Genomic DNA, 27954 nt, shown 5'->3' on the forward strand with positions numbered 1-27954 from the left:
CTCTTTCAAGTTCTCTTTTCAAGGGAAAGGGAACTCCTTTCCCTGTGTCTTTAGGCTAGATGAAACTGCAGAAGGTCTGGTCCACTTTTAGCTGATTATCCCTCTAAATAAGGTTAATTTAGATAAGTTCTAGAAAGGTCTCTGGTTCAAAACTGTTCTAGAATATGCAGCAAGAATGAATTTTTCATTGGTGTGCACAGAATTGAATTCATCATGCCTAAAAATGATTTTAAAAAATGATTATTTTTTTCTTTCAAGCTAGTCATGGTACAGTTGATGTTTTGGAAATGAGCTGCTTTAGACATTTTTGGTTCTCATAATTTCACATTTCTAATGGACAAAAATATCTCTGTCCCTTTCAGATTGAAGTCACATTTGTGAAAATTCTCTGCTGGAAAAATACGAATTTGGGAGTTGAGTTTCCTGAGGTTGAGGGTGAAATTCAGACTCCATTTTCTAAATTGGGAGTGGCTTTGGTAAGCATAGTGGGTTCTAGAAAACTCAAACTGAGTATTTGAGGAATGTTCTGATTCTAATTTTCAGTTGGGCAAGTTTTTCCTTGGGTGGTTCTGCTGCCTGGGAAACTCCTGGGGTCACTGTTTTCAAACCACTCTCCTTTTTTTTCTCCTTCAGTTAAATCTAAGAAGAAAACAGACTGGGAACTAGGAAAACAGAGGCCTTCTGCCCCTAACAAGTCTGTCATATATTTGTGCACTGAACAGTGCTCAGCCACCTTTAGTGGCTCCCCATTTCCTACGAAGTGTAGTTCTTTGTCGTGTACAGTTCAAGATCCTTAATAAATATGTCCCTAACTTAAAGTTTTAGCTTTGTGTGCCCCTCCTCCACACAATCTCTTCTTCTGTCAAGCTAAACAGTTAATGGTCAACCAGAGGAGCCTTTCTCCCTGCCATACTTTAGAGTTTTCCCTACCTGGAAGAACTCCCTACCTCCTCCCCTTGCATATTGAAATCATATCCATCTTTCAAGGTCATCAGCAGGAGGATCATTTTCTAATCACAGATGCTCCACAGTGTCACTTCCTGCCATCAGCTCTGGAAAGGGAAGATCCTGGTCCAATGGCTGTGTCTAGCCCTCCTACATCCTCACAGAACACCTTGCCCAGTCTGGAAACTGAGGAATGGATGAAGTAATTGATTAATGTTCTGTCCCACCACTCTCGTAAAGTGTTCGGAGGCAGGGTTGCCAGATTTAGCTAATCAAAATAAGGATGCTCAGTTATATTTGATTTTCAGATAAAAAATGAATACTTAACTTTAGTATAAGTATGTCCCATAAAATATTCGAGACAGACTAAGAAGCTTTTTTTTTTTTTTTTTTTTTTGCGGTACTGGGGATCGAACCCAGGGCCTTGTGCTTGCGAGGCAAACACTCTACCAACGGCGTTATCTCCCCAGCCCGCATTTGTTGTTTATCTGACATTCAAATCTGGGAGTCCTGTATTTTATCTAACACCCCTACTTGGGGACAGGGGTTCCCAGAGGCGCCTAGCTTTCTTCCTGCAGGTGCTGGACATCTGGGTACTTGTTGGAGCGAAACCCGAACCTGCCTTGTAGCTTCCACAGTTGGCATTCGTCGCAGGGTGGAGGCGCACGACCCGGAAAGACAGACACTCCGGTTGGAGATCGTCACCGGAGACTGGACGAAGAGTCCGCAGTCAAGAGGCGGCCTCACCCGATGGGCTCTCGAGACCCACCGACCGGCTCCGTAGCCCCTCGGGACCACCTGCCTTACCCTTCATCTTATGACCAGTCATCACGGGCCGGAGGTCGGGACTGCCCAGCTCTTCAATCGTTGGCTACCATTGGCAGAGCTTTCCATCCATCACTTTATGCCCCGCCCAAAAGGCTGGCGTTTCCCCGGCTACGTCTCTCCCGTAGCTCGCGGCGTAGCTGCCAATTGGTTGAGAAGGCGGCAGCCGTCCCGGCGCAACGAAGGGGCGGGTTCGGGGAGTCGGAACGAGATCGAGCGCGTCACCCCCTCGAGCTGCGGTGGTCGCTCGTGTCCCGCCGGCTCTTTCAGTGTCGCCTTGCGCTGCTGCAGCCGCCGCGGCACCATGGCTGTGCTTGCCGTGCTCCTGTCCTTGTTGGTGGCGGGTGAGGAGTCGGGGCGGGCGGGCCGGACGAGCTCCGGGAAGCCCTGCGCCGCGGGACTCGGGGGTCCCGGGCGGCCGCGGGTGGGCGGCTGCCCGGCGGCTGCCGCAGTGCGGGCAGCCAGGAGCAGCCTCGCCTCAGCCGCCTCTCTCTCTGGGCTCTTCCCCGCGATCCGTTCGTGGCGGTGCGGCCTTATGGGTCGCCAGGACCAGGGCCGGGCTCCGTGGGGGACCCTGAGCCGGCCTCCACCCTCCGCCTTTTTTGAGGAAGGCGCGTCCTCCCGCGGTGCCGCCGACCTCCAATCAGCCCGGCCTCCTCTTCCGACTCGGGAGGCCCTTCGGAGAACGGGTGCATTTCTCAATGAACTGTTGAACCGCAGCCCTCTGCGAAGAAGGAAAGGCCGATTGCTTAGCTGCCATCGGCTGCTGCCTTTATTATTATTATTGTTGTTGTTGTTGTTTGCATTCGTATAGTGCCTTCGTTGTAGTGCTTGTCACCAATAATGGTGAAAGCTCTTCCTCAGATATATTTCAGGATGCAAAAATTGAGGTTGTGTCGTTGTTCTTCAGTTTGTCACCGTTGCCAGTTTTAAGGATTTGGAAACTGGGATGGGAGTCACGTTCTTAGGGTCACATGTCAAATAAATGGTAGCTTTCCGAGTGGAACCTGGGTTCCCTAGGATTGAGCAAGAGGAGTGGAAGTCAGCCAATATTTGGCCTCTCACTTGTGTATCATGTGGTGATGCATTTCATTTGACGGCAATCCTTAGAAAAGGGTATCTATCGTCCTCATTTTGCAGAGTGATCAAATCTAAATTATTTAGCACCACACAGGAAGTAAGTAGCAAAGCTGGATTTGAACCCAGATCAGCTGGCTCCAAAGCACGGGCCTTTTCCCTAATGTGTTGTGGCACAGGTGAGAATGTGGGCGTGATGGGGGCAGAGCTGGGCATGCAGATAGCAGGCAACAAGAGTCCAAGTTGAGAACAACTTGGAGGAACTGGTGCTCTGGGCCCCACTGTGTCCCTTTAAAACCAGTGGGGGTTCTGTGCCTGTGCTGTGGGAGGTGCTGGGAGGTCCTGCTTTTGGAGTGCATTTAATTCTGTGGGATGTCTAGACCAGTGATGTTCTTGAAATCTATAGCTCTCCTCCATTTCCAGAGATGCTCAGGGATGTGTGTTGATAATAGTTACATTTATTTTCATGCCTTCAAAGTTTTAGGAGTCTTCGTTTCCCTTTTGAATTTTTTTGTGATACCAGGAATTGAACACAGGAGCGTTGTACCACTGAGCTGTGCCCCTAGCCCTTTTTACTTTTTATTTTGAGACAGTCTTGCTAAATTGCTGAGGCTGGCCTTGAACTTGGTGGTCCTCGTGCTTCAGCCTCCTGAGTCTGGGACTACAGGTGTGTGCCACCACACCCAACTCTTTGTTTCTTTTCTGTTGCTGGCTTTGGAAAGGTCCTTTTGATCTGTCCATTAAGATACATGGTGGCTCAGGCCTCTAATCCCAGGAACTCTGGAGGCTGAGGAGGAGGATTGCCAAACTCAAGGCTAGTCTTAGTGACGAGTGAAACCCTGTCTGAAAATAAAAAATAAATAAACAGGGCTGGGGATATAGCTCAGAGATAGAGTGCCTCTAGGTTCAATCCCCAGTACACCCCCCCACACACACACATGCACAAAGAAGATACTTTGGGTGAATTTTTAATTTTAATTCAGTTTTTGAAATTAAAAAAAAAAATCTTTCCTTTAATACTGTGCTTTAAACAAAACATCTATTGAAATTCCCTGTTTTAATGACATTGTTTTGATTCAGTGAGGTGTAGATTTTCTGGTTTGGTTATGAGTCTGAGATAAAATAATTGTTTCTGTACATGGTTTGAACATGCTTCCCTTACTAGAATGATCTAGTTTATACAAACCAAGATTCTGAACTTCTGCATTGCTGGGTCTTGTCAGATGAGGTTGAATTATTATTTTCCACAATGACTAAGTGTAATTTAATGGAAAACATCTTCAAGAGCTCCAACTTCTCTATTTGAGAAAAAAATAGAAATCCTTTAAAACACTGTTACAGAACTAGAGAGACAACTAAGGAACTAGGGTTATAAATATGTCCTGAGGAGTATTTGAAAAAAAATTCAGATATTTAATCTTGAGAGGAAAGACCAAGAGTGAAGATGGAGTTGATGTGGTCGCTGATAACCAGGAGGACAAAAAGAAAGACCCTTTTTTGTTGTCCATGGATTCCATCCATTCATAGGCAATCATAGCAGGGTATGGTGGGGTTCTTAAGGGAAGGACACGGAACCTCTCACCCAGATTGGGGAGGCCGAGGGAAACTTCTGCAGGGGAAGTGCCTCACAGGGCAAATATAGGAAAAGTTGGGGTGAAAAGAAAGGACATTTTAAGGGCTGGGATTACAGCTCAGTGGTGAGCACTTGTCTAGCATGCATAAGGCCCTGGGTTCCATCCCCAGCAACACACATACACAGAAAGTAAAGAAAAGACATTTCAGACAGATTAGGCATTTTAGCATGGATTTGTGAAAGGAAAAGAGCAAATAGTTTGCTGAGACCAGAATGGGGTTAAATTGGGGAGATCCCAGAAGTAAGGTTGGAGACGCCCCTGGGGTAGTATGTTTTGGATTTGCCTCAGAGGCTCTGCGCAGTTAAGCAGAGGGTTGAACAAACAGATTTGTATTTTTAAAAGTGATGAGAAAATTGGGTCAGAGAGTGGCGCCTCAAGGGCTTAGAGGCAACCAGTTCTAGCAGGCCTGGTGAGGGACACTGAGCGAAAAGGATTTGGGAGATGATCAGCAAAAGCAGGCGATAGAACTTGGTGGTTAAATTAGTCATGGTGCTGCAGAAGCATTTAAAGGTTCCAGCCGTGGTGGCTCATGCCTGTTGTCCCAGCGACTCAGGAGGCTGAGGCAAGAGGATCACAAGTTCGAGGCCAGCTTCAGCAGCTTAGGGAGACCCTAAGCAACTTAGTGAAAAAACAAAAAGGGCTGGGGGGATGAGGTTCAGTGGTTAAGCACACCTGGGTTTGATCCCTGATACCAAATTTTTTTCTAATTTAAAAAATAAGGGATTTAAAAACAACCGATTCAAGCAACTGAGCGGAAGGTGGCATCCTTCTTGGAGCTAAAGGATGCAGGAGAAGCACGTGGAAAGATGGTAGATTCAGTTTTGAACCTGTTGAGTTTGAAGGGCAGGTGGGACTTAGTCGGAAATGTCAACAGACTGCTGAATATGTAGGTCTTAAACCGAAGGGAGATCTAGGCTGGAAATAATGGGAGCCGTCAATGCATTTTTGGTGTTTGCAGCCTTAGGAGTAGTTGGGCTCAGCAGGGAGAGCTACGGAGAATAGGAAGGCAGAGGGTCAAGAATGGAGCCCTCAGGCTGGGGAGATAGCTCAGTTGGTAGAGCGCTTGCCTTGCAAGCACAAGGCCCTGGGTTCGATCCCCAGCAACGCAAAAAAAAAAAAAAAAAAAAAAAGAATGGAGCCCTCAAATCTCCAAAGTGGAATATGCTTGGGGACCCATTTAGATGTTAGGAGAATGTACTAGAACTTAAAAAAAAAAAAGACTCATCTTTTTGTAAACAGTAATGGTCACCGTTATAGAGTGTCCCTCAATTTGAGTCTGTCTGATGTTTTCTCATGATTAGATTGGGAAGAATACAGGTATCTCAATCTCGTTAACATTTTTTCATTTCTGTGTGCTTTGTAATGTACTGCAAAGATAAAACCTATTATTATTATTATTATTATTATTATTATTACGGTTCTGAGGATTAAACCCAATGGCCTCAAGCATTCTAGGCAAGTGCTCTACCACTGAGCTCTGTCCCCAGCCCTGTAACCTGTTATTTGGGTATAGTGTACAGTATCCACATGCATCCACATATATGCAGTTCTTTTTTTTTTTTTTTTTTTTTTTGTGGTGCTGGGGATTGAACCCAGGGCCTTGTGCTTGCGAGGCAAGCACTCAACCAGCTGAGCTATATCCCCAGCCCTTCTTTCCATCTTTGTGCTAAAAAGTTTGGCCATCGCTGCTTGAAAGGATGAGAAGAGAAATAGGAGAAGCAACCAAGAGAGGTGGATATGGAAAACCAGGGCCCCTGTCTTCATGAAGTTCAAGGAAGGGGATTTTCAAGGAGGGTGTTGCTAATTTCAGATGCTTCAGAAAGTTCAATAAGTTAAGGGCTGAACATTGTCTTTGGGATTCGGCGAACTGCTTCAGTGGTTGGTGGGCTCAGAAGCGGTGGCTGGGTGGGAGTGTACACGAGATGAAGTAGAAAGCAGGTCATGGACGACTGTAGTTCTAGGATTCTTCCTTTGAAGGGAGGCAGAGGCTGGTAGACTGGTAGGCCCAAAGGAAGGTTTTGGAGTTGTTGTCGTTTGTCATTTTATTTTCGAATGGGAGCACCCTGGGCATGTTTTCGAGAGGGGAACCTTGGTAATTTGAGGTGTGACTTCATTCAGTCATTAATTAACTCAGCAAGTATTTATTGAGGACCAGTTTGTCTCAGCCCTGGGGATACCATGTGAACAAGACACAAGTCCCTCCTTCAGGGACCTTATTTTCTTCAGGGACATCTTTTTATGCCTACCACCATGTAGTCGCCTATCTCCTGGTATGTGGTCTGTCTCAGAGTAGTGGCTCAATAAATAGGGAGTGAATAATTGTGTAGGCGAAGGAGTGAACGTCCTTAAGAAGGCCGAACACGGCCTGTGTCAGACTGAGGGCCATCCCTGCCCTCGGGTCTGGAGGGAGAGGACGTACAGGTCGGGGCTCGAGCAGATAAATTGGTGGTGAGGAGAGGGATTCCCCCAGCCTTTCTGTGAGACTGGGGACAAGGGTACCTGGTGAGGCTGCGTGATAGCCCAAGAAATTGAAAGTTAGGAAACGCGTTTCAGTTCAGTCCAAGGAGGAACTTTTCAAAGGACCGGAATGTTGGGACAGTGCACGTGACTTCTGGCAAACACAGTGTCTGTAAATTGAGGTGGGGTCCTCAGCACTGGCGATGTTCAGGTAGAGTGCAGGTGGCTTTCTGCCAGACGTCCCAGAGATGTGACACCTGCACTGAGCAGCTGTTTGGACAAGGTGGCCTTTCTCTGTATAGGAGCCTGTGTCTGAGGTTTCCACGGACGTTACTCTAGCTACAAAGGTGACGCAGAGTTCAGTAGTAGGGCTTCTCTGGAGTTGGGTGAGTAGGGCCACATCTGCAAACACAGGTACTCCAGGTCAAAATACGGTTCCTTAAAAGCGAATGGTACTTGGAAAGTGTAGGTTTTGGCTGCCCCATTTTCCTTAGAGTTTAGCAAACCAAGGTGTCTGTTGGTTACAGGTGACCATTCCATTCTGCTAGTTTTTGAGCCGCCTCTGGCTAGAACGATTTGGAAATCCCTGCCCTGGCTGCTGTGCTGAACTGAAATTTAAATCTTGGTGTTGTATCAGCACCATCCTGAGGCCCTTTATTTACTGTCAATACCGCAACCCCTAAACATTTACTGTTGCTTCCAGCTTTATTCCTCTGCCCTGTAAATGGTACTTTCCTTAAGTCCAGGGAAGAACACCAATGCTTTAGTAAACTCTCATTTTCCTACATGAGGCCAAGATTTGTTTTGGACTTGGAGCTAATCTTTTCATAAGAACCTAAAAGTTTCCACTAACCACCTGTCCCTGTATAAACTAGACATCGCTGGGCTGATACATAATGGGTGAAGAAGCCAAAAACCTTATCCCGGGCCTTGGAGGGCTTATAAACAATGATCCCCTTATTCTTAGCCTTTGTCTTTAAATCCCAGACACCATACCCTGGGACTAGTTGACATGATCATTACAGAATACCTTTTCGCATCCTCCAGATATGTAGGCTGAAAATTCCATTTCCTGGACTCTGTTTCTGAAGTCTGGGTTGTTTTATTTTGTGACTGGTCACAGGCACCCTCTGATCGACAGTGTCATTCCACTAGGGTTGCCTTAGGGCACGTGATCTAAGAGATAGGAACCTGTTAAAGTCTTACAGTGCCACACTAGAAACTTGAGGCATTTGCGCTTTGTAGAGAGGGTTGATGGTAGAAATAATTTAGAGATTTCAAGTTTCTTCCTTTACAGTCTGTGCCAGGGATTTGCTTCTTGTTGTTGTTGTTGTTGTTGTTGTTAAATTCTGGAGAAATGAATGCCACTGACTGCTAATCTTTGCCAAATAGCCCCATGTGCCTGTTAGGGGCTGTCTGTAGGGAAGCGTCTAGATCATCAGGAAAATCCTGCTTTATGGTTGTACTTTTGTTCCAGCAGAGTATGTGAACTTAAATTCTTGTGGGTGTGTGTGTGTGTGTGTGGTGGGGGGTACTGGGGATTGAACCCAGGGCCTTGTGCACACTAGGCAAACGCTCTACCCCTGAGCTGTATCCCCAGCCACCCCTCCTTTCTTTTTTGTGTTTTGAGACAGGATCTCACTAAGTTACCCAGGCTGGCCTTAAACTTGCAATCCTCCTGCCCTGGTCTCCCTACTTGCTGAGATTTACAGGCATATGCATGTAGCGGAACTTATATTCTTAAAGGGACACTTTGAAAAAGAATTTGTTGATGTTTAAGATTCAGCATTTTTTAATTTGTAATTTAGTATTCCAAGTTGGTGGACAGTGGAGAAACATGTATTATATTTAACAATTTTCAAGGAGGGTACAAAAGATTTACAGTGCTGATGATTCATTTAATCTTTTTTTTTTTTCCCCAGGGGTTTTGGGGAACGAGTTCAGTATATTAAGATCACCAGGGTCTGTTGTCTTCCGAAATGGAAATTGGCCTATACCAGGAGAAAGAATCCCAGATGTGGCTGCCTTGTCCATGGGCTTCTCTGTGAAAGAAGTATGTATATATTTTTAAATGCTTGGAATTGCTTCTAAAAACATATTTCTTGATTTCTTTTAGGAGACCAATAAGGTAACAAACAAACACAAATACATTTGCTACAGATTACTAAAGTTTTTAAAAACTCATTCGTAGTTGGGGAGATTTTCAATAAGTGCTTCAAGCTTAATTTCTAAAACCAAATCATAAATCATTAACCATGTAATTATTTAGCCATCATTTAAAAATTCTTTGTATACGAGAGAATACATTTGTCCTGTTTTTTTAGCTTTAAAAGTTTTTTTAAATACATCTTTATTTTTATTTTTTTTTTTTTAGTTTTAAGTAGACACAATACCTTTATTTTATTTATTTGGTTTTATGTGGAGCTGAGAATCAAACCCAGTGCCTCACGCATGCTAGGCAAGTGCTGCAGCACTGAGCCACCACCCCAACCCCAATACGTCTTTATTTTTGATTGACACATAGTAAATAAATGTAGGTATTCTACTATTAACAGGTCATATCATTTTTTTGTGTGTAGGTGATCGATTTGCTATGAGTGATAAAATAGATATGCATGTTGTCTGAGGCTAGGAAAATAATGTGGTGATCATGAAGTCCTACAGCAGCCTGGGACCATGGTCTCTTGGTCTGAAAGTGTTGTCTGTTGTAGTAACTGGCTACTTACATGATATAGCAGAGGGTCTGTATCCAGTAAGTTCGGGAAATCTGAAGCTCGGGGCTTAGAAGGAAAGAGACGTGTTTTGCTCTCTTATTGTCTCCTCCCCCTTTATGCATTTGGTGATTTTGACGTGGTCCCCAGATAACTTCAGTCACCTTCTAGATCCTGAGTGTACTTGAAACCAGGAGCTCTGCATGGGAAGCGTGGAGCTGCCAGCTCTTCGTAGTCTCTGGGCAACCAGAGTGAACACAATTGTGTGTCGAAGGATGAGATTGGTACCTAAGTTCTTTACAACCTCGATTCATTGTTTTCTTGTGATGCTGGGGACGGCTTCACACATGCTGAGCCAACCCTGCAACCTTAAGGTGACTCCAAATGGCTGTTAAAACTACCTTTAGAAATAATTGTTAGTAAACTAACACGAGTTACTTTCAGAAGGAGTTTTGTTTGTATGTAGTCTGAAGAGCATTTTGTAATGACAGTCTCGCTGTATGACTGAGAGAGAAAAGCGACACAGTACGCAAGAGCCCAGAATGCTGTAGGGACGACGCTGTCGTGGCTAGTGAAGAGGAGAAGATTGCACAGTCTGGAATTTAAAAAGTACCTGTGTTGCGTTTACTTGCCAGCTTTTTTTCCATAGCACGTGTGAGATGATTTACTACCAGTCTTTGTTTCAAATCTAGACTTTGAACAAAATGAAGAAGGTAGAGAGCAGCATCCTTGATTCGGAGATTGCAACTGCTGCCTTAAATAAGATGGTTACTGTCCCCGTGAATTTTCCTGGCCAGGGTCATCAGAACCCCTTCGCTCTGCTTAGTCGATATCGTGGGAGATGGTGTCACGAGTTGCTGATTAAGCGCTGTTGTATGCTTTTCGCCGTTTAGGATCTCTCTTGGCCGGGACTTGCCGTGGGTAACCTGTTCCATCGGCCCAGGGCTACCATTATGGTGATGGTGAAGGGAGTGGACACGCTGGCCCTGCCTCCAGCCAGCGTCATTTCCTACCCTCTGGAGAATGTGAGTGCTTCTTATCCTACAATGAAGAGGCGCACTTTTTTGTGGGGCGTGGTGGGGGCAGTGCTGGGGATGGAACCCAGGACCTCATGCATGCTAGACAAGTGCTCTGTGGCCAAGCTACTCCCCAACCCAAAGGAATACACTTTTTTTTTTGGTGCTGGGGATCGGACCCAGGGCCTTGTGCTTGCAAGGCAAGCGCTCTACCACCTGAGCTATCTCCCCAGCCCAGAATACACTTTTAATTTTCCCTTGCTTGCGAACATTATGAATTAAATTCTTTTCTTTTCTTTCTTTCTTTCTTTCTTTTTTTTTTTTTTTTTTTCATATTAAGCAGGTTTTATTTAAAAGTATTAAAACAGGCTTCTCCCAGGAGGGAGAAGGTGGCCATGGGTAATGTTCTAGAGTCCCAAGAAGTGAGCGCACCCTGCAACGCCTATAGATTACGGTTATGAATTAAATTCTGAACACACTTTTTTCATCTTTCTTTGATGTACAATTTCATTAAAACACAATCTCTTTTGGAATTCTTTTGAGAGCACAGTTTCTTTAAAAAGATACATGGTAGTTGTAAATTTATTGAAACTTGGCCATTCTCCGTGGATGAGAATACGAGATCGAGAAGTTGCCCTGCTCAGGATGGCCAGAGGCTTGAAAAGAAGTGCCACTAAAAGAGAGCCACTTGAGGGTGTGTCATTCCGGCATCCTCTTGGGCATTGTCTTGTCACCTTGCCTTCAGAACTTTCCCTCGGGGTGAGACCAAGCCTGTTGCTGGCTCACTTATTCCTTCACTGGCCTTTCAGGCCATGTTGGTGAGCCGAGCTGATGAGAAAGGCCCTCCTTCCACTGCAGGCACACAGAGGTGCTGGGTAAAATGTCACAGAACCTCTTCACGAGCATAACTTCCCTGGAAAGCAAGAAAGGGGGCTGGGGAGATAGCTCAGTCGGTAGAGTGCTTGTCTTGCAAGCACAAGGCCCTGGGTTCGATCCCCAGCACCACAAAAAAAAAAAAAAGAAAAGAAAGGGGCGCACACAGGGCCGGACAGGAGTAGAAACTCTGAGGCCCCAGGGATGAGCAGGAGCCGACGCCGAAAGGGTGTTTCCTGCAGGAGGCGAGGAACCTTAAAATGCTGGCCACTGGGGCTGGGGAGATAGCTCAGTCGGTAGAGTGCTTGCCTTGTAAGCACAAGGCCCTGGGTTCGATCCCCAGCACCCCAAAAAAAAAAAAAAGCTGGCCACTCGTTCTGAGAAAAGGAGACTAAGAAAACCCCAGCTGCCCTGGGGTGCTGCAGAAGAGCTAGCTTACTGCCCTGGGCTATGGGACCCAAGGATTCCCCTGAGAGAAATCAGGATGACAGGGGTAGAGAGGTTCCTTCGGAATTCACATGACCTGCCCTGTAGGGACACCTCCACAGCCCGGGCTCCTTTGGTAAAAAATGGAAGGTGTGAACGTGGGGTGGACGTAGCGTGTGCGAGGCCTTGCGTTCCCTCCCCAGCATGGGGAGGATAAACAGTTGAAGGTAAGTCACAAGGTACCGGAAGGAAAAGACAAATGCCAGGAGAAAGGCAGCAGGGGAACAGCAGCTCATCTTCCTAGATCAGCCTGCACGACATTTGCAAATGTGTCTGTTAAAATTGTGCAAGAGTTGAAGGAAGGAATAGAAACTGTAAGACATACGAGGCAGTTGTAAGACATTTTTTTTTCTTTTGTGGTGCTGGGGATTGAACCCAGAGCCTTGCGCTTGCAAGGCAAGCACTCTACCAACTGAGCTACAGCCCCAGCCCATCAGACATTTTTGATCTGTGGTATGTTTGTTGATATTCTAAATATTCCATTGGGATGAGTTATTTAGAAATGTTCTTCATTTCCAAATGTGTGCGTTCTTTTTTAATAATATCTAATTTTAAAAATGCCACCACACTGTAAGACAGTGGTCTGTGCGATGCTGATTTTCTGGGAATTTGTATTTCGGACTTTTCCGTGGCCTCTTTCCAAGCACGTGTGACTTGCTTACAAAAAAAAAGCACGTACCAGACCACAAGGCAAATCTGAGCAAACAGCAAAGACTCAGGATCATATTGACCACCCTCTCTGACCACAATGCAGTTAAATTTGAAAAGAATACCTTAAAAATGTACTTGGATCAACTTGCCCCTATTCCATCTACCATCTCTCCTCCCCAACCTTTGGTAGTAACTACCCTTCTACTTTCTACTTCTCTGAGTTCACCTTTATTTCGATTTCACATATAAGTGAGATCATGCCGTATGTTTTCTTCTGTGCCAGGCTTATTTCATTTAACATAGTGTGCTCAAGGTTCTTCCACGTCACAAATAACAGGATGCTCCTGCTTTTGAAGGTTGAATAGTATTGCTCTGTATGTATAGGCCACGTTTTTTTTTCCAGTGCTGGGGATCAAACGCAAGGTCCCTTGCATACTAGGCAAGTGGTCTACCATTGAGCGACACCCCAGCCCTACCCCAATTTCTTTTTCCGTTTTCTGACTCTGGGTACCCAGGCTGCTTTCATATCATAGCTATGGAGACTAATACTACAATGAACGTGGAGTGTAGGAATCTCTTCGGCATGCTGATTTCGACTTCCTGGGATATACGGCCAGAAATAGAATTGCTGGCTCATGCTTCAGTGGTCGGATGCACAGAGTAGAGACTGTAATAAATAATAATGCATTGTGGGTTTTTGTGGGGGGAGAGGCACTACGGATTGAACCCAGAGATGTTCTGCCACTGAGCTACATCCCCAGTCCCTTTTCTTGTTTATTTTGAGAGGGGCTCTTACTCAGTTGTCCAGGCTGACCTCAAACTTACAATCTTCCTGCCTCAGCCTCCCAAGCAGCTGAAATTACAGGCGTGTGCCACCGCGCCTGGCTGCATTGTGTATTTTCAAATTGCTAAAAGAGTAGGTCTTAAATGTTTTCACCACACACACATACACACAAAAAATGTATGAGGTGATGGGCGTGTTAAGTAGCCTAAGTAAACCATTCCACCTTGTAAACATACTTCAAAATATCACCTTATTCCCCATAATTATATACAATTATTATTTATCAATGAAGAATAAAATAAGTATTTGGAAACGATAAAAACAAGCGAAAGATGGGACACCGCAGACTTAAAGCACACAGAACATCCAGAGGCCAAAGCCAAAACAGCACCTAGGTGTAGTGAAACCGAAGAATCGTCAAGGAAGTGGGAAGTCTTACAAGCTACCAGAGAGAAAAGACATTGTCATTACCAAGGAGCGAGAGTAGAATGAGAGCAGCTTTCTCACCATTGCCCCTGTGGGCCGGAAGAGCAAGAGAGGAGAAACAGTGCTTTCTTAGCACGGGGCTGGGCCGAGAATATTAGGGAGAGTGTCACAGGAACGAAACCCCACGGAGCCAGGGAAAATTCTGTTGCCACCGCTGAAAGATGGAAGGAGGACAAGGTTCCGTTTGGTGACGTGGGAGAGCTACATCCTTGTTTTCTAGCATGGACAGTAAACAGATAATGTCTGCACTTGAAAAATCAAGATGTCGTTGTATGAGCATCTTATTTCAAGAAGGTGGTTTAAACAAAAGGATTTGAAAGCGAGCGAGTGCCTCAGAGGAATGGGAAATGAGGGCTGAGGCAGACTTATTTTTCATAAAATCTTGTAGAACTATTTGTCTCTTTCAACCCCACGCATATTTAACTCTTGAAAATTAATTTACTTCAAAAAGTCAACAAGAAAGACAGCTGGAATAGATGCACTCCCAAATAATTCATGGGTTAAAGAGGAAATCACTGTAGAAGTTTCCAAATTATTTAGAACTGAATAATAATGTTCCTTATATTTAAAAATTGTGGGCTTCAGCTGAATAGCTGAAGTGGTAAGGAATTTTTATTTTTTTTGTACTTCAGATTGAACCAGGGGTGCTTTACCACTGAGCTACATCCCCAGCCCTTTTTTAATTTTTTATTTTGAGACAGGGTCTTGCTAAGTTGCTGAGGGCCTTGCTAAGTTGCTGAAGCTGGCTTCAAACTTGCGATCCTCCTGCCTCAGCCTCCCAAGCCTCTGGGATTACAGGTGTACACCATCATGCCCAGCAATAAAAGGGAAATTTATAGCCTAAGATGCACATACTACACAATTTAAGTTATCTAAGATTGGGAATGAATAAGCTAAAGAAACCAAAAAGTTTCATAGTAAACGCAAGTAAAGTGGAAGGAAGCAAACAATAAAGATCAAAAGGCAGAACATTTTTACCAGGAGTCTTAGTGAAGTTTATTATGTGATTTCTGTGAAAGTCATCATAGAGTTCCTTTAAAATAAATATATGAAAAATCAAAATGCCATTGCAAGATTTTTATTAGCATATAATCCAAAACTAAACATTTTAAAAGAGACTAGTCTCACTTTACGTGAGAAGCTGTGAAAAAGAGCTCATTTTCGTGCTTGACCCTGATTCGCTGCTCGTAATACTTTTCCCGGCAGAAGATGGGGAGCGAAAGAAACAGAAGGCTCAGATGGCAAACCCCACAAAATCTTAAAAGTAGAATGTCTTAGAACTCCACTTAATGAAGCTTCCACTCGATGAGCTAGCTGTTGTCATTAGAATTGCGAGTCCTACGGATCCAGAAATTCCTGGACAAACGCACCTTTCCTTAGAATGCAGTGGCAGGAAACAGCCTATTTTCAGTAGCTGGGCTTTCCGCTTGGTGAGCTTAGTTGTCTACATAATTATTTCTTTTCCGTCACAGTCTGGCAGTCATCTGATGCATTCGCTTCTTCCGTGTGATTGCTAGGGACATGTTAGCGTTAACCTTCAATTTCCCTGACCCGAGTGCCATTTCACTAAGGGAAATGAGGCTGGGAAGTTGGTCCCTTGCTTCCATATTCCCTGCAAAACCTGCGGAGGTAACTGTGTCATCCCAGAAGGACAGCATTTGTGGTGACTCCGGGCTGGTCACAGTGTGCTTTTGCAAGTGTGAACGCTCTTCCCCCGCTGCAGTTACTCATGGACTCATCTTAAGAGAATTTGGGGACGAGTTAGTATGCATCTTGAGTAAGAGAAAAATTGATTTCATTTCACAGAAGCATAAAATTGATAAGCTTAATTTTGATGCTGGGATTTCATCAGTGAGATTTATATAATCACATTGATTTCTGCCTGCCTGTACCACATTAGCATTAATTTGATCCTTATAAACATGAACTTGTAAGTCATAAAGGGAACTACTGGAGGAAAAAAAAAATCACTAAAAAACCTCCCTTAAAACAAAAACACTGCTGTACTGCTTATTGTAATAAATATCGGGAATAACATAATTTTTTGAGGGGGAAATTACTGCAATTTATTTTTTAAAACAATGTAGAACAAAACAAACTTAGGGAGATAGGAGTTTGGTTACCTCTGAGGGTGGAGGTGGGTGCTTCCAGGGCACAGATGATGTTCCACATCCTGATCTGTGTGGGTCACATAAAGGCAGACATTTGTATAAACCATTATTGAGCTGCTACCCCAGGATTTGTGCACTATATCGTTTGCATGTTACAAATATATATTTTTTGAAAATGTAACGTGCACATAGTTTTTATTATTAACGTTAGCAAATATAAAAATTAAAAATATTTACACTTAAAATCACCTTCATGATTATTAACATAGTCTTACTAATATTAAAAGTGACAACATATTGTTATCTATATTTTTATACCAGATTACAGAGTGAAGAAAGCAACAAAAAATAATCACTAAAATTCTGTGGATCAGGATGAAATGTCTCCAACATTAACTCAGACTTTCCTAATAAAAGCAACAAGGAGGGTAGATTGCATGTTATATTTTAATAAAAATTTCAGTAAACAAGTAGGTCTTACCAGAACTGGTTGTTTCCATCTACTAAAATCATCATATATTCCTAAGATAAAAGCCTTAAAATTCTTAGAGTATACTTTATACTTCATCTGAGAATCTTCAGTCTATCTGAAGATGAACTCTGGTTCTTTTTTTTTAAATATATACATATTTTTAGTTATAGGTGGACACAATACCTTTATTTGATTTTTATGTGGTGCTGAGGGTGGAACTCAGGACCCCACATGTGCTAGGCAAGCATGCTACCACTGAGCCACAACCCCAGCCCCTGAACCCTAAATCTTATTAACCATTTTTCAAATTTCTAAATGAAAAATGAGGTCTAATTCTTTCAACTAAATTCAGTACCTCTGATTCCTCAAACTTCTTACATGCAAGTGAATACTTTATAGTGGAATGCACATTCATTATAGCATGTTTAATCCATATGAAACCAAATGTCTTGCTGCTTAGAATATGTGAAAGACCACCAGAAAATGGTTTGTGCTACACAGTGTCCTGTCCTTTATGTTTGAGCTGTATCTCATCTAGTCACATTGGGAAATAAACAACTCCCTAGGGGGCAGTTTAATCATCTACAGCCTCAAAAGGACGCTTTGTGTTTGTCTTTCAAATTTCCATAAAAAATACTGGTGCCACCCAGGCTTGGTGGCACATGTCTAATCCCAGCAATTCAGGAGGCCGAGGCAGGAGGATCACAAGTTAGAGACCAAACTCAGCAACTTAGCGAGACCCTGCTGCAAAAGAAAAATTAAAAAGGACTGGGGATATAGCTCAGTGGTACAGTGCTCCTGGTTTTAATCCCTGGTACCAAAACAAAAACAAAACGGTGTGTCCCCGCCCCTTAAGGCTTCTTTCTTAATACCATCTGAATGACTTTTCTTCCCACTTTCGTTCAGAAAATAACTGTGGTCTTATTCTTAAATTGCAGGCAGTTCCTTTCAATCTTGACAGCGTTGCTAATTCCATTCACTCCTTATTTTCTGAAGAAACTCCTGTAGTTTTGCAGTTGGCTCCTAGTGAGGAAGTAAGTGCTGAAGTTTTTATTTAAGATGCTTAAAAAAAAAAAGCTTTCTATAACTTAATGAAAATTTAAAAATAATGTTATGAAAAATACCGTCAGACCTCCCTATGTTGGGATGCACTGGTAGGCCGTGAGTGACTTCCAGTCTGGGATTCTTCTTGCAGAGAGTGTACATGGTGGGGAAGGCAAACTCGGTGTTTGAAGACCTCTCGGTCACGTTGCGGCAGCTCCGAAATCGCCTGTTTCAAGAAAATTCCGTTCTCAGTTCACTTCCCCTCAATTCTCTGAGTAGGAACAATGAAGTAAGTAGTGCACTTGCTGAACGAAGAAATAAAGTCACTATTAACTTCCCGTTCCTTACATTATCTGAAATGTTAGAAATTTTAGAAAACAAAAAATTGTGCAGCTTTACTGCTGGAGTAAACTTTTTTTTTCTATTGGTGTAATATTCTTTTTTTTTTTTTTTTAGCGGGGGCGGGGTGGGATCCTGGGGCGTGAACCCAGAGGTGCTTACCACTGAGCCACATCCCCAACCCTTTTTTGTATTTTATCTAGAGACAGTGTCTCACTGAGTTGTTTAGGGCCGCGCTAAGTTGCTGAGGCTGGCCTCGTACTGGCAATCCTCTTGCCTCAGCCTCCCAAGTTGCCAAGATTACAGGCATGCACCTCCACAGCTGGCTCGTTGGCGTAACTCTCTTAATAATCTCATGAGTAAACCGATCCTTTTGTTATGGGGCGCAACTTAAGAACAGACTGATCACCACTGAGAAGTCCAAATTTGAGAGTGTTTATTAAGCCGGCCGGCTGACTGTCGCACACAATGCCCCCACAAAATGGCTATTGGGAGAACAGCCCTGACCACAGGGTTGTAGGGGTTCTTATACCAAAAATCCCATCAATCATAAGTGTCTGTTTCTATGATTCAAATTACACAGTAACATCATGAGATCATCGACAGAGGGGGAAGTGGGTCAAACTGACCCTTACCTAGGTACAAACTAAAGAATGGTTGCTAACATCCACATAATCACCGTTCACATGGTACATTGTTTAGGAGCAATAGGAATCAAAAGAGAGCAATTCTTTACTACATAGGAGTTGCCATTGTATATTATTAAACTTGTCACACCAAATAACTGATGATGGGCACAGAGACGGGGTGTTCCCATGGGAGAAGCTAAGTAACTGATGATGGGCACAGAGGCGGGGTGTTCCCATGGGAGAAGCTAAGCAATTGTTGATGGGTACAGAGGTAGGGTGTTCCCATGGGAGAAGCTTATTTCCTACATAACATGGAGTCTCAGAGCAAAATGGAGTCTGTTTAGTCATTTCCCTTAGAGTCTGGCCTGTAACATTCTCATGGAGCCAGATCTGTCATCCCGTCACACTTTCTGTGAGTTGAGCTGTAGTAAGTGTTATATTCTAGTACCAGGGTTTTCCCCTGTTAATCCAGACAAGCCAGAAATCACAGTAGCTCCTGTGGCAAGTGGAGCTGCATAGACCTGGTGACGTGGGAGCCGTCGTTCGTGGCTACTGCTGACGTGCTGCCACATTTTTCTCATTCATTCTGGACACTACGGTGGCGGGAGCACCCCTGCCTTTGGCTCCTGTCCCACAGCTTCACCACCTGCTCACATGCCCTTGTCACCCTGTAGCGGGCCACCTTTGGGACAGCCTCTCCATTTATGTACTTTGGATGACCAGAACCACCGTCTTTCCTTCTCCAGGGTGGAGCGTGTTCAAGGGAAGTGAGCAGACTGGTCGGGGCAGGTATCCTGATGCCCTGGGGAAGGTCCACAGTGGCATTTCGATGCCACGTCATGGTTCTGTCAGAACCGTAGCTGTCGAGTGGCTCGCTGTGTCACGGGGCGGCCACCGCCTTTGTGTTAGGAAGCAGGCTCTGCGCGCAGTGTCCCCTGGCACTCTGGTGGAGCGGGGCCTTAGGCATGCTGGGTAAGCGTCTGCCTGGAGCTACACCTCAGCCCTGGGCGCATTTTCAGCGGCAGTGAGCCTACCAAAGGGAGGGAGCTTATATCCTTTTACTTACGTGATTGATATTTGTCCTAGCCTGTATTTTACTTGATAAATGGTAAATGTAGCTCTAATGTGTATTTAAAATAATGTTCATTGTGGGGTTTTTGTTTGGTCTCGGAAGGTTGACCTGCTGTTTCTCTCTGAACTGCAAGTGCTACACGATATCTCCAGTTTGGTGAGTAGGCTGCTTGAAGTTTTCACTTCCATGTATTCTGGCTTCCATAAAATCCGTTGAAAAGCTTGATTACCTGTGCCCTAAAGCAGGCATGGCGGTGCACAGCTGCAGCTCCAGCTCCCCGGGAATCTCAAGTTCTAGGCCGGCCTGGGCAACTTAGTAAGATCCTGTCTCAAAAACTAAAAAGGACCAGTGGTGTAGCTCAGTACCGGTACGCTTGCCTAACAGGTGTGCAGCTTTGGATTCAATCCCCAGTACTGCAAAGTAAAGGAAAGGTGTGTCCTGGATCCAAGAGCCCATGAAAATTGAGAAAATAGTAATGGCGCTGGGAATTCTAAACCCATCTCATGCTGGCATCAGATTATTTTGCATTTCTCCTTTTAGGGGAGACAGTTTATCTTCCAGGAACACAGGCCTAGGCGTAAGAACACCCTGGCTTTCGGTCTAACTTGGGCATTGATTTCCTGTCAGCCATTAAGACATAATTCGTACTTCTGTAGCTTTGTGTTGAAAACAAGAAGTAACCATTTGGACTAATAATACTGTCAACCAAGTTGAGAAGGAATAAATCTGTCTGAAAGGTGCTTTTTCGGGGAACAAGTTCTAAAAACGCATCCTTGTGACTGAAGTAGAAATTCTGGCCTGTTTGGTAGCTTCGGAAGTTGTTTCTTAAACGTTTTTGTCAGCCAGCGCTGGGTTGAGAAGTCTGGAAGTTCAGTGCTAGGGACCCGGGAAGGTGGTGTGGGAGGGTGTGCAGGAAGCAGACGCTGGTGGCTTATGAATTCCTGGGGTCAGACTGGTCCAACAAGGTGTTCTGTCATGTGCTTCCCCATAACTGAGTTTTGTAAACTAAGCAGTTATGTTTAAAAAAGAAGTTTGTGCGCAGTGCTGGGATTGACCCCGGCGTCTTACGGGTGCTAGGCAAGTGCTCTGCCACCGAGCTGTATCCTCAACCCTTTTCTATTTTTTCTTTGAGACCAGGTCTCATGAAGTTTCCCAGGCTGACCTCAAACTCGCAATCCTCCTGCCTCAGCCTCTCCTGGAGCTGGGTTATAGGCATGTGCCACTGCACCCAGTGGAAAACTAAGCAGTTTTGTTAAGAGCTTTTATCAAATATTCAAGGAGTTCAGTAACTGTTCCCCAAAATGAGACCTGTGTGGGATTTATCAGAAACTCCCATTTAAACCAGTTCCCCACTACTACCATTGTAGATTGTGTGCTATGGCACGCGTGTGGTACTGTGGTAGCCGAGTCTGTTTAGGCATGAAACTTGAATTGGCTGGTTTCCACCTTACTTTATCTGTCACCTCTTTTTGTGTGTCTCCTAAGCTGTCTCGTCATAAGCATCTAGCCAAGGATCATTCTCCTGACTTATATTCGCTGGAGCTGGCAGGTTTGGATGAAATCGGGAAACACTATGGGGAAGACTCCGAACAGTTCAGAGATGCTTCCAGAATCCTTGTTGATGCTCTGCAGAAGGTAAACGTCAGTGTGGTATGAGAGGTTGGAATGCGACATTTCACTCTTTGCCTCTTAATGGAAAAGGTCTGCTTTGCGAGAGCACTTTTGGGGGGCGCTGTTTGTGGGGTTTGTGATGCTAGGGATCCATGTGAGATGCTGTTGATGGAAGTCTTCCTGGACCACTTGGAGGGCCTTCTAACTATAGTGGCCAAGAACGAAGTAGTGTCCAAGGTAGATGGTGACAGGGGCAGTATTAGGAAATGATTGATACCTACAGCATGATACATATTTTTTATTCTGCTGAAATATATATAACTTAAAATGTAACGATTGTAACTGTGTTCAAGTGTATGTACACTTCAGTAGCATTAGATACATTCACGTGTTCTGCAGCCACGACCACCTCTCGTAAAACCTTTTCATCTTTGCCGTCTGAAACTTTGTGACCATTAAACACTATGAGATAATGAACTAGAGCACCTAGCACAGTAGCTGACGTGTAGTAAATGCATAATAAATGCCACTTCTCTTCTGCCCTCCAAGTTACTCACCTGTAACTCTTTGGTGAGGCTTCCTATGTAAATCTTTGTAGACGTTTGTGATTAATCATAGACTACTTAGGAACATTTCTTCATTTCCCTTTCCTACTTCCCTTCCCCCAGTTGATATGCCAACAAGTTCAGTCTCTTAAAGTAATTTTATTTGGAGCATTTGAATATATATTAAAGCTCAACACTTCTCTGAATATTTCAACATAATCAAAATCTTCAGTCTTGCCTATTTTAAGACACAGCATATATCATGATCTAATAGGTAAGAATATGATGTGGAAGAACAGAAGCTTTACAGTTCATTTAAATAAGTATGTATTTGACTTGTCACAAAAATCCCAAACCCTTTTTGAGACAAGGTCTCCCTCAGTTGCTAAGGCTGGCCTCCAACTTGCAGTCCTCCTACCTCAGCCTCCCGAGTCGCTGGGATTAGAGGCATGTACCACCACACGTGGCTGGATATATATTTTAAAACAACTGTGGCACATGATCAGTATCTACCCATGGGCTCCACATCTGGAGATTCAACCAAGATCGGAACTATTTAGGGGGGAACAAGTGCATCTGTGCTGAATGGTACAGACTTTTCCCTTGTCATTACTCCTGAATGACACACTCTAATAAGTATCGACATACCACTGACACCGCGTGAGGGATTGTAAATAACCTAAAAGTGATTTACGTCTCTAATCCCAGCAGCTCGGGAGGCTGAGGCAGGCGGATCACGGGTTCAAAGCCAGCCTCAGCAACTTAGCGAGGCCCTGTCTCAAAACATAAAAAGGGCTGGATGTGGCTCAGTGGTTAAGTGCCCCGGGATTCAATCCCCAGGACAAAAAGAAAGTACCGGGAGGATGTGCGTAGGTTCTATGCGAATACTGCACCATTTTATGTAAGGGACTTGAGGAGCTGCAGATCTGGGCATCCAAGGGGGATCCTGGAACCAGTCCCCCATGGATGCCAAGGGACAACTGTGTCATTTAAGTGACAACAATTTTTGTCACTTAAATAAAAATGAAGACCAAAAGTATTTGAGATTCATAATAACGTTAACAACTTCCTTTCAGTTTGCAGACGATATGTACAATCTTTATGGTGGGAACGCAGTAGTCGAGTTAGTGACTGTCAAATCATTTGACACATCCCTTATGAGGAAGACAAGAACCATCCTTGAGGCAAAAGAAGAGGTGAGCACGTTTTCTTTTAAAAAATTAAATCCTCTATCACCGATAGGTAACATAAATGAGCAGTCCGTAAATGTGAAAAATAATTTCAGTTACGACATAGGTTTACTGTTCACAAAGGTATGTGAGTTAGCCAGTTAGCTCAGTTCTTTGGGGTTGCCATCAGATAACGTAAGGATTTGAGTTGGGGATAAAAGTAAATCTGTCAAAGCCAGTAGGAGAGTTTGAACGTTGGTATGTACAAGGAGACATCAGGAGTTACCGTGAGGAAATGGTGTGGCGCTCTCAGCTGATGAACTGCTTTTTTAGGAAGAACACTGTCTTCCCAGTATGGTCTCTTATTTCTGGAATCCTCTGTGTATAAGTCTTTATAATTTTGATTTCCTGCCAGTTATTTGGCATGGATCTAGCTTGGATTTTAAGCATTTAGAGAGTCAGAGGCCAGGTTGCTGTGGTGAAACGTGTGTGTGTATCTGTCTTGGACGTATATACAGGTTCAGGAAATTCAGGGGTGGGAAAGAGTTGGTGTAGATAGTCTAGAACATCATGGAGCCAAGAACATCGTTTACAGTCGGCTCGCCACTTACTGCAGTCAGATCCCCAGTCACTTCTACACACTCCCCTTCAGACCCACTCACTCAGTTGTGACGATGGCAGCGTGGGACCTGGAGGAAGAAGGCTGAAGCTGATGCCTGCTAGAGACAGCGCGGAGAGCCCGGCTTCAGATTGTTCTCCTTCCAAATGGAATTGGGATGGAAAGCCCTCTGTTTAAGACAGCACAGCAGGCTAGACAGATACCCGCCGCCACCGCTTTCTACTCTAAAGCCTCCACAGGCACTGGATTGTTGGGAGAAATCCTAGTTCTTGGCTGGCAGCAGTTAATGTCTCAAGTGTACAAACTTGCAGGGAGGAGCATTCTGCTCTGGCCACCTAGGAAAGTAAACTGCCCCAAGTTGACCTAGTGTTACCAAGGGAACCTGTATAGGAACCCGGTGGTCTGACCCCCGTGGCACATTGTGATTGGGCAGGAAACCTAGAAAATGTATAGCTGTTCCCGCAATAAACGAGTTTGCAGCTGCTCTCCACAGGCCTGCTTCCACCCACCTCCCGGAGTCTGGGTCTTGACTCTGCGGCCCTTACCTGCACCTGAGCTAGCCTGGCACCCCCACACTGGATAAAAAATAAAAAGCCTTTTTTTAAGTGTGTAGCTCAGCTCTCAAAAGGTAAAGGAAATGTTTACAGGTAAGCAAAGAAGCAGGCCGAACTAAGGAACTTTGCCAGGTGGGGACCCTCCTGGGGAGGGGTTGAGCACTGACCTCCCCATGCGACTGGGGACCTTGAAAGAGCTGGGCCCTCCTGAGGGGAGACTAGTGGACGTGCTGCCTACCTGCAAAGGCCCCTGAGCTCTGGGTCAGTGCGTGTGCTGGGAGTAGGGATGCTCAGGACAACAGGGCCCCCCTCCTCCGAGTCTGGGGCTCAAATTTGTATTAGCTGCAGCTGTGGGAAGCCCCGGCCGAGAACCGAACAGAAAACCCGGTCCCAGCTGGTGAAGCCTCCACCGCACCCAGCTGAAGTCAACGGCAAACCTCTGGCAGGACACGCAGCTACCCTGTGCAGGGCACAGTGGAGGGGAACCTTCGCAGGTAGCGACCCCACAGGGGACTCAGAAAGTCGTAATCCATGGGCAGAGCTGATGTACCATGAGCACAGGAGCAAGTAGCCAAACAGACCCCAAGGACTTCAGATAATAGCACATGAGGATAAGCCACAGGATAGGTTCAAACGGAAATGGGAGCTGAACCGGAAAGCGCAGCCTTTATTTCAACACAGGTTTGAATTGAATGGGAAAACTCTCAAGTAGTAGAGTCTTCCAGCACTGCCACCTTAGGCCTGCTGATTTTACCCGAAGTGATGGCAGAGAGAAGCCATCTTGAAGTAGGCCCCAGTTGGTTTCTGGAGTTGGACCAGTCACTCGTGAAGAGCTGAATCATTTGTCTCCTCTGACGTGCTGGGTTGCATTTATGAATCAGCTCCTTTAATGCGTGACTTGGGTTTTGGGGGCAAGTAGCCTCTCAAATTACCGTCTGTGTCATTAGGGGCAAGAATGAGGTGACGGCAGGTTGGCTTTGCCTACAAGGCTGAGTTAGCACTTTATGCAAGCAGGCTAAAGCCTTCGGGTTTGAACTCTAAGAGACCCGAAGGAACTCTTTGCCATGGGCAGTGGTCTGGGACATCCCTGGGAGTATCGTTTCATCTGGCTCCTGCCTGTCGTCCTGTTCCTCTCCCCTGCAGCCAGCATCTGGCCTACTTCACAGAGAGAGGCCTGACCTGGGCTTGCTTGCTAGGGCGATGGCGGAGCTGGTGTGACGGTAGGTTGCAGCCAAGACTGCAGCTGTGTGTCCTGACCATTGCAGTGGACCCTCAGAATGGGCGTGGAGCCGTTCCATCCAGTGTAAATCAGAGAGGCCTCGGGTGGGAGGTCCTTTGCCTCGACTGAGCTCCCGCAGCTAAACACACGCTCGTGGCCCCATCGCCCTCCAGCTGAAGTCCCATCTTCTGCTAGCTGAAGGGGACAGCTAAGCATTCAGGGGATTGTTCACCAAGTGCCCACATGTGCCAGGGGCTGGGGTCATAGGAACAAGCAGAACTCGGTGACACCCCCTTCCCCATCCTCTGCCGGGTGCCCTGCCCTCCTCCTGTCCCCTCACTGTGCTGCCAGGCTGCAGTTCGTCTCCCTGCTTTTCGGCTGGCCCTTCCCAAATCCACCTCTACACAGCCTCGTCCAGGCCATCTTTTCTAAAGAAAAACCTGGTCATGTGAGTCCTTCCTGCCTGAGCCTTGTCGGTGGCTTCTCACTGCCCACAGGCGCAAGTCCCGATGTGCCGTAAGCTTCCCTGCTTCCGGCTTCATCTCTTGCTGTTGTGCTACTTTTTATTTTTTATACTTATTTTATTTGCGAGTGCTGGGGGTGAGACCCAGGGCTGGCGCCCGACAGGAGAGCACTCTACCACTGAGCCGCGTCCCCAGCCTGGCCTCCTTTTGGTATTCTTCAGCCAGAATGAGTGAGGTTTCCCAGACCACGCCTTCGCCTGGGCCCGGAACCAAGCCCACCTTCCCGCGCCACCTCCCAAGGCCTGGCAGATTGAAGATGTAGTTGAAAATCACGTGTTTCTCTCTTTTAAAAAAATTAAGGGGGACTGGGGATGTAGCTCAGTCGGTAGAGTGCTTGCCTCGCAAGCACAAGGCCCTGGGTTCGATCCCCAGCACTGCAAAAAAAAATAAATTTAAGGAGCTCATGTACATAAGTATGTAACATATTCAATATTATTTGAAGAATAAAAATGCTTGTTCCTCTGCAGGTCTACCATCTTATCCCTCCACCCTCCCCCACCCAGGGTAATTGCAGTCCTGAAAACGTTAACCATTTCCTTGCTTTTCTTTGACTGCATATGTCTTTATCCTTAAAACAGTGTTTGGTTTTGCCTGTATTTAAATTTTGTACAAGTGGAATCTTGCCTCATTAAAGTCACAGACTTATGAATGGAGTTGTAATCGAGTCACTTTTCTGCTGTGTAGTCCACTGTACAGACATGGCCACCGTTACCCAGTCTGTGGTTGATATTCCTGGTACACACGTGGACTCAGCGGATCACAGGCTACGCGTGCCTTACACTACATTGGCTATCGCCAAATTTTCTCAAGCAGTTGGGCCAGTTTTTACTTCCAGCAGCTGTGCAAGCGTTCTTGACGGCTCCCCTTCCTGCTTCCTCTGAGTATAAGTAGCTCTTATACCACAGGGAATAAGTGCTTGCCAGACGGTGAATCACAGACACTGCATTACGATCATTTTATCTTAAAACTCTTGATTTTCTGTTTCCTTCTTTTCTTCATTGTAGAAATCAACAACTCCCTATAACCTTGCATATAAATATAATTTTGAGTATTCGGTGGTTTTCAACATGGTACTTTGGATAATGATCGCCTTGGCCTTGGCTGTGATTATCACCTCTTACAACATTTGGAACATGGATCCCGGATATGATAGCATCATTTATAGGATGACAAACCAGAAGATACGAATGGACTGAGCTTTCCTTTCTCCAGACTTAGGCAAGGGGTTTGGAAGTTAGTCATTTTATTAAAATATATCTTTTAGTGTGGTTTAAAGTAGATAGTATACTTTATTAAAAAGGAAAAACAGCAAACTTTGTTCTATTTCGTGTGTGCCTGTGATGTTCTTTTAGAGTGACTTATAGTGTTGATGTGAATCAGATGATGTAATAGATTCCATAATATGCTTGAATATTATGATATAACCATTTAATAATTAATTTCATTCCATTTAATAAATTTGGAAATATGCACTGAGAGACATGTAAAACACTTAGAATAGCTTGTGTTATTTATGTTGGAAAAAATGCACTGAATCTTATTAGAACAACTTACGAATGCTTAACTTCCTTGCGTAGGATAGATGAAAATTACACTTGGGCTCTTATATACTATGAACCATTTGTAAATGTCTTCATTTGATGTAAATATCTCTGAACAAGAGCAAAGGTTTTTAACTTAAAGCAGCCCTAAAATATTGGATGTGCTTATACAATCGCTCAGTTTTGGAACTGATGGACGGGGTAGCTGTTTGTTTAACCTGTTCTGCAAGTCTGGCGATCCGCATGGTCTTGTAGGGGTATTAAAAATACTACATTGCTTCAAGAAGAGACACGTGGAGTACAGATGCTTGGAATTACATACTCAAAAACAGATCTTTGGGGGACATCTTGAGGCATGAATAGAACATATTTTTATTTCAGCAACTCTCCCCCTGTGAGTCTACTATGGTTTGTGGTACAACTTCATTCTGCAGGATATTAAGTGAAGTGGATGATTTCTACTTTCATGTGGAAGTGGACCAATGTCTATAAAGAGTGACAAATAAAGTTAATGATTCCAAATTTGTGTCATTTCAATATGAAATCTACATAGTAAAAAC

General features: G+C 44.7%; 1 protein-coding gene and 2 non-coding genes across 3 annotated transcripts; 2 read left to right on the forward strand and 1 right to left on the reverse strand.

Annotated features, from left to right (window-relative positions):
* The first annotated feature begins 1944 nt into the window (after positions 1-1944).
* Positions 1945-27916, forward strand: Atp6ap2 (ATPase H+ transporting accessory protein 2). Its single transcript, XM_047536932.1, has 9 exons — positions 1945-2114; positions 8861-8991; positions 10543-10674; positions 17467-17562; positions 17724-17861; positions 19715-19768; positions 21098-21247; positions 22845-22964; positions 26858-27916. Exons 1-9 carry the CDS (start codon positions 2075-2077, stop codon positions 27047-27049), a joined length of 1053 nt encoding a protein of 350 aa, XP_047392888.1. The 5' UTR covers positions 1945-2074; the 3' UTR covers positions 27050-27916.
* On the reverse strand, positions 8465-8536 carry Trnat-agu (transfer RNA threonine (anticodon AGU)). Its single transcript has one exon. It is a non-coding gene; the product is annotated as a tRNA-Thr (tRNA).
* Trnaa-cgc (transfer RNA alanine (anticodon CGC)) lies at positions 26160-26233 on the forward strand. The gene has a single exon. It is a non-coding gene; the product is annotated as a tRNA-Ala (tRNA).
* Positions 27917-27954: the final 38 nt, after the last annotated feature.

The sequence above is a fragment of the Sciurus carolinensis genome, chromosome X (assembly GCF_902686445.1).
Source record: "Sciurus carolinensis chromosome X, mSciCar1.2, whole genome shotgun sequence".
Lineage (NCBI taxonomy): Eukaryota > Metazoa > Chordata > Mammalia > Rodentia > Sciuridae > Sciurus > Sciurus carolinensis.

What these genes read in the sequence shown, in the direction of transcription:
- Atp6ap2 (XM_047536932.1), top strand. Translation starts at nt 2,075, where the DNA reads ATGGCTGTGCTTGCCGTGCTCCTGTCCTTGTTGGTGGCGG. An exon ending in TGGGCTTCTCTGTGAAAGAA is followed by an intron (nt 8,992 to 10,542) that starts GTATGTATATAT and finishes TTCGCCGTTTAG; the next exon opens with GATCTCTCTTGGCCGGGACT. An exon ending in TACACGATATCTCCAGTTTG is followed by an intron (nt 19,769 to 21,097) that starts GTGAGTAGGCTG and finishes GTGTCTCCTAAG; the next exon opens with CTGTCTCGTCATAAGCATCT.